Source organism: Microtus ochrogaster, chromosome 6 (genome assembly GCF_000317375.1).
Source record: "Microtus ochrogaster isolate Prairie Vole_2 chromosome 6, MicOch1.0, whole genome shotgun sequence".
NCBI lineage: Eukaryota > Metazoa > Chordata > Mammalia > Rodentia > Cricetidae > Microtus > Microtus ochrogaster.
In genome coordinates, this window is record NC_022013.1 from 5481980 (window position 1) to 5493854 (window position 11875).

Consider the following 11875-nt stretch of genomic DNA (forward strand, 5'->3'; position numbering starts at 1 on the left):
GAGCCACCTCGGCTCTCCAGAGGATGCGGGTCCACGGGGGCAGCTTTGAGACACGGTCTCCTTGGAAGCCAAGTGGGAAAGAAGATTCTAGAAGATTGCTGAGTGTAGATGCTGATACTTGAAGTGAACTACCTAAAAAATGGGGGAGATAGGGAGGCAAGGTTGAGGGAAAAGAAAAATGTAAGGCTGACGGATGATATTTGGACTTGAAACTCAGGCTTTAAACATGCGGGAGGATTATGATACTGCCGTTACCATTGCCTCAGATGTCCCCACACCTCCACCAAGTCCTGCACTCTGTCAGTTGCTTAAGTCAACGGTGCAATGTTTTGAGGCAGATGGTTCAACTCTTGCTCTTTCCTTTCTGTCCTTAAAAAAAGAGATCTATTTCATGAATGACAAAACTCAACATTTATTATTTCTCTATTCACCAGTTGGTTCTGGAGACAGGGTTTTATTATATCCCAAACTGGTCTGAACTGGCTGTGTAGCAGAGGAAGACATTGCACTTCTGATCCTCCTGACTCCACCCCCGAGTGAGCAGTGGGATTAAAGTCATGAGCCGCCACACCTGTATATGCAGTGCTGGGGATGGGACCCAGGGCCTTGGGCGTGTTAGGCAAGCGTTTGAGTGTTGTAATTTTGTCACTTGTGTTTGCTGACATCTTTCCTTGGTTTATTTATTAACCTGCCAATCCCTGGTGAGAAGTTTCTTTGAAACACACACACACACACACACACACACACACACACACACACACACGTTAAAACGCATCACTTTTCCCTTCTCTTTCCTCCTTCCTGCCCCTCCCAAGAACCCTCCTTCCAGCTCTTTCCATGTCCCTCTCACTATTTCAAGTTGATAGCCTCTTCTCTCGTGATTATTATTGCTATGTATGTGTATACTTATGTTGTTATGAATATATTGTTATGTATGCATGTATGTTTATGTATGTACAGATATATAAATACAACCCACTGAGTCCATTTGTGTTGTTCGTGTGTATATGTCTTCAGGGCTGCTTTCTGCTGGAGGCTCATCCCTGGAAGAGGCTAACTTGCCCTCTCCACATGGTCATAGGTTACCTGTAGTTCCTTGTTCAGGAATTCTGCCTGTGAGATTTTTGTACTTCTGTGTTAGTGTAATTATTGATGTGACATTGTTCAGATATTGTTGATGGAGTCTCTTCTATGTCTATTAAGTGAGTAGAGCTAGTCCTCTTCCTGTCTCTGCAGAAGGGCTCAAGGCTCGTTGTATACTTGCCTCCAGCTTCTACCCATTTCACACTTCTCTTCAGGCTCCCACATGCAGCCCTCCTCTGGCCTGTCTTGACTGTGTGCCCATATCTGCTTGGGCAAGCTTACCCTCTCTGAATGCTGTCCTTTTAATCACGCCGTTTCCCCAAAGGCCTGCCCAAGGTTTGACTCCCATGGTACTGATACTGGGACGTGGGAGAAGTTCTAAGGTGTGGGGTCTATGGGAGGGCTTTAGGTCAAGGGAAGCATGCCATTGAAGGGAATAGCAGTGTTCCCATTCATTATATTTTTATAACTTTTAAGAGATTTAAAAATTTTTAATTGATTTATATGTTTGTGTATATGATTGAGACATGGCACATGTGTGGAGGTTGGGGGGAGTCAGTTCTCTCTGTTAGTTGTGTGAGTCCCAGAGAGGGAACTCAGGTCACAAGGGTTGGTGGCAAGGGCCTGTGTCCACACTTATCCTGCTGCCCTCTGAGAATGCTCTTCTCAGGAAATATGCTTCTATTTTCTAGTAATGATGAGAAAGGATTTATTGTAGCTTAAACTGGCTAATGATAAATCTTACAGCTTAGGACTGGAGTTTAGGAAGGTAAGTACTCGGGAGAGGGTTTATCTCTCTCTCTCTCTCTCTCTCTCTCTCTCTCTCTCTCTCTCACTCACACACACACACATACACACACATGCACATACACACACACACACCAGATAAAGCTTTGACACTTAGTTGCATTGTATTACAAATACATGTAAGTACCATCTTCTTCTTATGTAACATCTTCCTCTGTGGAGTGTGGTCTGGAGCATGGAGGGTCTCAGCTGACTTTGTTTCATCTGATTTTGTATCCTCGAAGCCAGGAGAAGCTGCAAAGGGTCATTCTTTGACTGGAGAGAATGCAAGACAAGAACATGCGTCTTTTGTGAGATTTGTCCTCAAACTGGAAGACTTGTGAAATGGCAACTTATCAATGATTAAGACAGGGAGATTCCTAAAAAAACAAACAAACAAACAAACAAAAAACAACTGAAAATAGACCTTGCATATGAGTTATCTGTACCATGCCTGGGTGATTACCAGATACACTACAAACCCACATAGGGACGTGTGCATACAGAGATCCTTGTACACTGTGCTTATGTGATACTAGTCATGGTATCTAAGTTATGGAACCAACCTCTGTGTCTCTCTTAGTTACTTTTCTGTTGTCATGACAAAACACCATGACCAAAGCAATTTATAAAAGAAATCATTTAACTTTGACCTTGTGGTTCCAGAGAGTAGCAGAGACCGTGACTATTGTGGTGGGGAACATGGTGGCACAGTAGTAGCTGGGAGCCTACATATTATCCACAAGCATGAATCTGAGAGAACTAGCTAGGAATGGCATGGGCTTTTGAAACCTTAAAACTGACCTCTATGCTATCTGTATGACTGAGACCAGGCAGATCTTTCCCTAGGCCCTTAAGCCAACATAAGTAGCTATTTCCAGAACCCATCTTTTTGGAAGAAATGACACGTACCCTGAGTTGAGTTTTGATGTAATTATGCTTCCTTGTGCACCAGGTATTGTATTACACCAGCAAAAAAAAAACAAAAAACTTTCAAATTATACTATGTTTAAATTTTTTGGCATCAGACTCTTTAGAAGTTTTGATCCAGATTGATAAAGTTGATATGAACCAAATTTTCATTCTCACTTCTCCATTTTCCTGCCTGCCTACACCAACAGGGACCTCCTATATACAAATACAATCCTAAGTATAACTTGCTTGGTCTGTATAATGTTATTTGTATGCATGATTTCAGGGCTGACAATTCAGTGATGGATAACCAACTTATGTGTTTTTCCCCAGGGAAGGCTATTTTTCCAACTTTTTATCATTCTTTTGTCTAAATGTCTTTGTGTTGAGACTTTATGAGCTTTGCTCCTGTGCTTGCATGTCTGCCTGTGTAGTCCCTGTTCAGCTCATGTTTAGGAAGTCACATTGGTAAGACTTTATGGGTATGTTTTACGACTTTACTAGGAGACACAGTCTTACAGCAAATTCCCTGCCTGGTCATCTGGTTCTTGATCTTTCTTCCCCCTCTTCTGCCATGTTCCCTGAGCCTTTGGTGTAGGTGTGTTTAGTAGATGTATCTGTTAGGACTAGGCTCCACATCTCTGCATACTGGCTGTTGTGGTTTTCTGTAGTGGTCTCTGTCTGCCTCAGAGGGTAATTTCCTTGATAAGGGGTGAGGATTACACTTACACTGTGGGTATAAGGACATATATTTAGAGTGTTTACCCTGATTTAGAAAAATGGTCATTGTAGATTCTCCTCCAAAATCCGTGACTTCCCTAGCCCTAAGTACTTGGCTAGGTTTCCAGTACTAGACATGGTATCCCTCATTTTGAACAGATCTAAAGTCTAATTAGAGAACTGTTAGTTACTGCCAAGGTGTGTGTGCCACTACTATACTCTTAGGGTTTATTGACTTACTGGTATTTGCTGTGGCTCATGGGTGTTGCAGCTAGGTAGGATTGCTAGTTGCTGCCCTCCTTCAGAAGCTTGCACCACCCCTCCTGGTCCCATGAGTGAGAGCTAGCTTTTAGAGAGGAGGCGTTCAGGTCAGGGCCTCCTCTGGACCCTGTGCCTGAGGTACATGGTGTCTTCAGCAATAGGGACTTACCTTCCACCTCTGGGAAGCAACCAAGGGCAATAACTATAGCCTGTAATTATGTAAGAATCTCTTGGATCATTCCGACCAACAACTCAAAAGAGGGCTTCTCATGCTGATGTTGGTGTTTTTGCTAGGTGGTCTTTGTCAGCCTGGATGAAGAAATTTCACTTAAGCTGTAGATAAATATTTATGTTGCAGTTTTTTCGGGCATATAGTTACTAGTATAATTCCTTATGACTTTTTCACAGTCTTATTATTATTTTACCCTCCTTCTGTGTTTTTCCCTCCCCTTCCTGATTAGAGTCTTACCCTGGCTTTTTTCCCATCCCCCCCATCAGATCTCTTGAACCCTGCTGAGTTTCTTTAAGCCTAAAAGAATGAAGAGATGCTGTTTGCAGCTGGAGATAATCATGTTAAGTGAGTTGAACCAGTCCCAGACAGACAAATATTACATTTTTTTTTCATTTCTGATTCCTAGACTTTATAGATAGATGAAAGCCATCCATGTGCAGATGATATGAAAGCAGAAACAAGAACAACAAATAGGGGAGTATACGAGGGATATGGCCAATGGATGCTATATACTTGCAAAAAATGGCTTTATGTAACCCTGCATAATAAAACAAAAGGGGCAAAAGTGAAAGTTGGTGCTGGTTGAGGAAGATCAAGACATATGACCATGCTACTTAACAGAGAAGATATTTTAAATACATTTTAATATCACCCACATGATTCGAAGATGAAATATTGTTAGTGTGGCTTGTATCAGACCTCTGCCTAATGGCATCTGTGTGTATAATCAGCTGTCTTACATCTTGCTGAGGGAGAAATTCTAGGTTTGTTTTCCCTTGTAAAGCAGTCTTAGCTGTCCTTTTTTCTTTCTTACTTATTTTGTTTTCTCTTTCTCTTTTTTTCTTGAAGCAGTGTCTCATGTTTAAGGCTTGCCTTAAACTCACTGTATAGGCAAGGATGACTCCAGACTTCTGATTCTCCTGACTCCTGGCTCCAGTGCTGGACACAGGTCTGTGCCTCCATGCCTGTTTGTGTGGTGCTGATGGTTGAACCCAGAGCTTCCTGCGTGTTAGGCAAGCATGCACCCAGCAGAGCCACATCTCCAGTCCAGATGTCTGTTTTTCAGTAGGATGACACAGTGATTGAGGTCCTCCAGTCAGGTCTTCGGGGCTGCACTTTCTGAGCTCTTATGGATGGACCACACTGCCATGCCCGGTGATTCACATCGCACACAGGACTCTGCTGAAGCAGGCTGTTTTTCCAGGTCAGACCAACAGCTAGCGTTTCAAACTGTTGAAAATGAAAAATAGATTGTCTTCCCCCATGGCTAGACTTGGAACAAGTGGCTCACATTTAACAGTCGGCACAGATCATAGACAATATCCAATTTACCAATATGAGGAGTTCCAGATACTCATTGGAAAGTTGGCTGTTGGCTCGAGAGTTTATCTTTTTGTGGTAACAGGAGTGCTGGCTTTCCAGGCTTGCCAATAGAGCTTTTAAAAGCCACAAATAAGCTGTGTTACTGACTCCTCGGGGCTCTGCTGGCTCCATCTGGATGACACTATTTTCCCATGAAATGGGATTGTGGGCATCTTCTAGCTCCACTGACCATAAGGCTCATGGCTTGGGGCTGGAGGCTCCAGGGAGATGTGTTCATCTCTCTCTGCTGTTGTTGAAAATGACCAAAGAAATTAGTGGCTTAAAGCCATAACAGATTTACTGTTCAGTCCTGGAGGTCAGAAAGTCTGAATTGGTCCACTGGGTAAAATTGAAGGGGCTGACAAGAGAGGTTAGTTGGTAAAATTCTTGTTATACAAGCAGGACTGGACAGGTTCCTGGTGGGGGTACCAGTAGTCCCAGTGCTGAGAAAGTGGAGACAGGAGGATCGCTGGGGTTTACTGTGAGCTCCATGTTCAGTGAGAGACCTTGCCTCAAAAGCTAAGGAGAAGAGCTAGAGGAAAATAGTTCACGCTGACCTATAACTTCCACATGTGCGTATACACAGGAACACCGACACACACTTGCATATTCCCCTTCCTCTTTCCCTCCCTCATTCACAAGGTTTCAGGAAGAATCTGCTTTTCCTGGGCAGACAAGTCTCCTGCCCTTCTGCAGCCTGAGAAGTTGCCTGCATTCCTAGACTCTTTGTCTCATCCTCCATTTTCAGGGCACAACAGCAAGAATCATCCTCAGCTGCCACCTGCCTGGTCTGTACCTCCAGTTTCCCCTTCTGCTTACAGGGACTCTGTGATTCCATTGGATCCATTGGGATCACCTTTCTGCTTCATACCAGTTGGGCAGCCACCTTCATCCTACCTGCAGCTCCAACCACCTCGTGATGCTCAGTACTGAGTGTCAGCTTTACAGGCTCTAGAGGCACAGAGGAGATGGCCCCTCGGATGATGGGAAGTCCAACCCTGAATATGAAAGCACCATCTGCAAGGGCTGAGGTCTCAACGGAATGCGAATGAGAAAGCAATCTGAGAGCTGGACTTCTATGCTTCCTGACTGTGGGTACAATGTGAACAGTCTCCTCAGTTCACGGCCTCTGTGCTGCCCCTGCGGGGACAAACTGTCGTATTAAACCGTGAGCCGAAATGAAACCCCCCTTTCCTAAGTTGCTTCTTGCCAGTTATTTTGTCACAGTGGTGAGAAAAAGTCATGAATGCCTTTCCTCTTACCATATCAAGTCATGTTTACTGGTTCCAGAGATGAGGATATGGATGATATCTTTACTCATTCATTGGGATTTATTTGTGTTTATGAGTATGTGTGGGGATGTGTAAGAGAGTGTAGGGGCCTGCATAGGAGCTCCTGGAGCTAGAGTCCCAAGTATTGTGAGCATCTCCACGTGGGAGTTAGGAAGCAAACTTGCGTCTTTTGGGAAGTAGCAGGCAGAAGGTACTCCTCCTAACTGCTGAGGCACCTCTCCCGCCCAGCACATTATTCTGCCTCAGGTTCCCATGGCCAAGGGTCCTGCCCGAGTCTAACATTTAATGCCACTTCTCTAGAGACTTGGTGTTTATGGCGTCATCTCTGCTATTTACCTCTCCGTCTGCTCTCCAGGATGCCTCTCACCAACCAGAATATAGTTCCAATAAGAGAATACCTGAATGAACCATACAGAAAGGTAATCAGCTTACTAGGTTTTAGAAGGAGTTAACGTTATTGTAAACTGCCAGGTACAGCAGTATACACCTGTGATCCAAGCACGGGGGAGTGGGAAGCGGGAGGCCCTGAAGTTCAACGCCACTCTCAGCTACACAGGGAATTTGAGGGAAGTCTGGGATCCATGAGGCCATGACTCATATATCTATATGTATATCTATAGATATATCTATAAATATACCATCTCAATATATATTATATATGTCTGTATGTGTCTATATCTCTCTATATACATACACAAACATATATATATATATGTATGCACACACACACATGCACATATATATAGTGAACCAGTTCATTTCAAACTGGGAATTTTCCATAGAGAAGGCAGGCTTTTTGTTTGGTTTTGGTTTTGGTTTTCGAGACAAGGTTTCTCTGTAGCTTTAGAGCCTGTCCTGGAACTTGCTTTTGTAGAACAGACTGGCCTCAAACTCACAGAGATCTGCCTGCCTCTGCTGGGATTAAAGGCGTGTGCCACCACCGCCCGGCTGAAGGAGGCAGACTTTTAAGGAAGGATGACAGATGTGAAGGGAAATTTTCAAGAGATAATAGCTTATAATAAATAACAAAGATTTGACTGGTTAGGAATAGGCAGGAAGAGCTAGGAAAGAGGCAGGTTCCTATGAAGATAATGATGTGAAGCAATGTGATAATTCTAGAAGGTCCTGAGTTCCCCTTCTACTTGTGCTGAATTTTGTGTGAGAGCAACGAGCCCGCTGTTCTTGGGAGGCGTGACCTTCCAGCTTCATCTGCCTGGGAAGAGGAGCTGTAAGTCCCTGATGCTGTGGTGCTCTGCTCCTCATTGCGCAGCCCACCCCGAGGCTGTGATGCAGGTTGTCCTTTCTCAGACTCATCTCCACTCAGTGATATGCCAGAGTCTGCTGATCCCTGAAAAGCTGTTGTAATCTCCACTCCAGTCTTGTGCATCTGCACACCAGAGGGCACTCTTGGCTGTCAATCTTCAGGTGCCCACTGCAATTTCTTTCATGCTGATTGATGGACAGATGGGTTGTGAGTGTGTGCAATTGTGTGCTACGTTGCAGGGCTGGCACAGAGGTTAGAAAGCAGCTTGTAGTTGCTTTCTCTCCTTCTACTGGGTGAGTTCTGGGGATTGAACTCAGGTCGCCAGGCTTGGCTGCAAGTGCCCTTACCCACTTACCTATCTCCTCAGCCCTGAAATAAAAATTTCAAAGCCGCTCTCCTTTATACTTATACATACAGACTCCTTTTTTCTCTTTTCTTCTCCATTAAAAATATCTTTCAGGTCTCATAAATGCCCTCATTCTCTTCCTCACCATCTCTCATGTCTCCGTTTAATTGGTGAAAGTACATCAGTCTCTTGCTTCTTGATCCATGGGTTCAAAGCCCTGTTCACCTTAATGAGATGCAAGGGGAAAGACTGTTCACACGTTAATGCATGTCCCCTCCACATCCCACTCTTTCCATAGAGACAGAGCAGGGAGGCCAGGACCAGAGGGTGCAGCAAGGCCACTGGAGGGCCGTCCCAGCTAGCAGTGGCCTTCTAGCTAATGGGATCAGTGCTGCTAAGCAGCTGGTTCTCTGGGATTGAGACTGATGCTGTCACTAGCAGGGCTGGAAGGGCTGCAGAGCTGTTCTGGGGTTTTGTTGAAACGGATGTGTTTTACAAACACTGGGCTTTCACTCACTTGAGAAATCATTAAGCCTTGATGTTGGTTGTTCATATTAAATGATGCAGTGGAGAGGCAAAAGAAGAAATGCTTAGAGGGTGTAAGTTAAGAATGAGTAGTACAGAGGTTGGCATTGGTAGGCAGTGCAGTCCGAGCTGAGCTAACAGTGTTTGACCAGGTCTGGAACAGATATGGCGGCTCCAGTATGTGTCTTCCCATGCCACCTAATGGCTGAAAGTCTCAAAGTACTTTGCAAATTTAGCCCTGGAAAGTAATTAGATCTCTGCTGGGGAAAGGGGCAGACAATCCATCTATAAAATAAAAGGCAAGGGCTCTCCTCTTTTTTGGTGTTGGCAGAAAGGGCTTCTCTGTCCCTCTGCCCCCATGTGTACCCCTGTAGAGCTGGTCTTTGTGTACCAGCATGAATAAACTCTATCTATCCATAACCTTCCACACATTTCTTCTGGAAGCCGTTAACTTTTCTCTTCTCTCATTTCCTCTTCTTTCCTTTCCCCTCCCCTCTATTGCCCCCCCTTCCCTCATCACCCCCTTCTCTTCCCTTCTCCTTCCTTCTTTTTTTTCTCATGTGTGCATACTGTTTATGCATGCTCACATATGTGCGCTTGGGGAAACCAAAAGTCGATGTTGGGAATCTTCCTTACTAATTCCCTACTGTATATTTTGAAGCAGGGTCTCTCACTTGTCTCCAGACTTTGTTGATTTGGTTAATCTAGTTTGCCAGCTTGCTCTAGGCATCTCTGGTCTGTCTCCCAAGTACTACGGTTTAGGCAGGCTGCCATACTCATCCAGTATTTACAGGGTGAGGGGATCCCCTGGGCCCCCTCTGCAGTCAAACAATCATCTCTTCTCACATCATAGAGAACGAATATGAAATATGGTGGGTTGTTACGGTCTTAGCTCCTCGGTCAGGTTCTTATTTCTTTGGGAGTAGAGCCGTGTTTTATATGTCTTTGTGGGAATATCTGTGAACAAAGGTGTGTTTCATGTTCTAAGTGGGATGGGGGCAAGGAGAAGCGAAATACCCTCATGCTTCTCAGAACAATGAACAAGTACAATTTTACACGCTGTCTTTTTCTGGAATATTTCATTGAATATTTTTGGATTACAGTTAGTTGGGGTAACTGATTTTTCACACCCCAAAACTGGTTAAGGAAAAATATTGTAAATATTCATATTTATATCATCACTCAAAGCTTCTCAACTTAGTAGAGAGGACCACATCCTAGGATCCAGTCATGAGTTTTGCAGAGTCTGTGAACACCTTCAGGAGTGTGAGCTCCTATGGCCAGGGAGTCTCAGCTTTCACCAACATTTCAAATAATTTGTCATCTAGAAGAACTTAATCACTCCTTCATGGCATGCCAATAAACAGTGGTTTAGGATTACTGCTGGAATGTAAAACTCGGAATGTTACGTACTTAAATATTGTATTAGCCTATATATGCTTCACGACATTATCATTACTTCACAATGTCTCACTGTGGCTTTCTTTTTCTTTTCTCCTTTTTTAGTGTTCTTAAATTCTTTAACTATTTCATGCACATATGCATGAATGATGGTCCCTTTTGACTCCATTTCTTCCTCTTCCTAACAGGTCTCCTCCTGCCTTCATGTCTATCTTAGGGTAGTGAGTAGGTGGAGGCTGCTTACTGGACCATGGCCCACATACTATTAGCTACCCTTCTGGAGAGAGTGGCTCTCTGCCCAGCGTTCATGCTGCTTTTCCTTCTTCCTCCTTCTCCTTTGCCCATGGCCTTAGCTGTACAGTCTTCCGCACCCCAGTGACTTCCTCTTATTCCTGAAGTACGCACAGAACTCCAGAGACCTGCTGTAGCAGAAGCACACGGTCTTCCCCGAATCTCCGCTGGAACATCTTCCAGGTTCTCTGACTCTCAAGTAGCATCTCCTGTCTACATTATACCCAAAAGAAGAATTTTAGCAGCATTGGTGGTATAGTGGTGAGCATAGCTGCCTTCCAAAAGAAGAATTTTAAAAATAATTTTTATATTATCTAAGCCATCAATTTACCAAATGCTCACCTTATTGGCGACAGTAGCGTATTGATTGGTTTAGCTTTCTAGCAGGAAGTAGTGAAGGTTAATAGCCTGTATTTGATTAGGACGTCTTAGTCGCTGAAGCTGTGGAGATCATGGAGAAGACTGGAAATGGGGGCATTTGGCTCTTGTTCCAGCTCTACCGCAAGCTCTGAGAGCGCTATTTAACCTCTCTTCACCTCAGCTGTAAAAGGTCCTTTCTGAAATACCATGGTATGAGACTTTAATGGGCCACCTAGGCAGGGAGACCGTTGTTTCGGAGAGATGCCCTGCAAATCAGAACTGTTTCGGTTTCCAAAAATGCTTGCCTCTTCTATTGCTTAATCAGTGGTTTGCAAGAAACCCCTGTGATTATCGAGGCCCAGGCCTCTGTTTCTACAGCTTCCATTAAGGAGCAGAGCTGGGCTGTGGCTGGCCAGGCTCAATAAATAATTCGTATTGGGAATATATTTGTCAATTTTCTTGCAGATTGTCTAATTATCACATCGTTTTATTTCCAAGACTCATAAGTGGGGATTAGAGCTGGCGCTCGGTAATTGAAAGAGTGTTCTGCCTTTCGTAGCACACTTTGCTGTGATGGTTAAGGGCTTTACATTTCTCTCTGAAGATATTTCTTTCACTAGAATCCTCAGAGTGGTAGTCTGGATGGGATGGGCTCTTCTGGATAGCTGAGATGACCACCAACCACGCACTGCAGTCTTAGCAGGATGAGGCTGGGCTTGCTCCCAAGAGTTTTCTCTGGTAGTCTCTGCAATGCTAAGCATTCAGAGTTTAAGAATTTTGATTAGAAGTTAGTGGTATCTTCTTTCCTGGGGTCTGAGATGACAAGTGGCAAGCATCCTTCCTCTCTGGCTTCTGGCCCCCAGCACAACAAGTCGGCATTTATTGAGACTTAGGTGCTAGGCTCCATCATTTTCTTAAAAACCTTAAAAGTCACCTCTCTCTCTGTCTCTGTATCTCTCTGTGTCTCTGTGTCTCTGTCTGTCTGTCTTTCTGTCTCTGTGTGTGTGTGTGTGTGTGTGTGTGTGTGAGAGAGAGAGAGA

At 44.2% G+C, this 11875-nt stretch overlaps 1 protein-coding gene across 1 annotated transcript in view; it reads left to right on the top strand.

Annotated features, from left to right (window-relative positions):
- The first annotated feature begins 226 nt into the window (after positions 1-226).
- Positions 227-11875, top strand: part of LOC102001528 (60S ribosomal protein L30-like) — a 40269-nt gene continuing 28620 nt past the window's right edge. Inside the window, exon 1 of the mRNA XM_005348298.3 lies at positions 227-299. Within this exon, the coding sequence (XP_005348355.1) occupies positions 227-299 (73 nt within the window). The remainder of the gene's footprint in view (positions 300-11875) is intronic.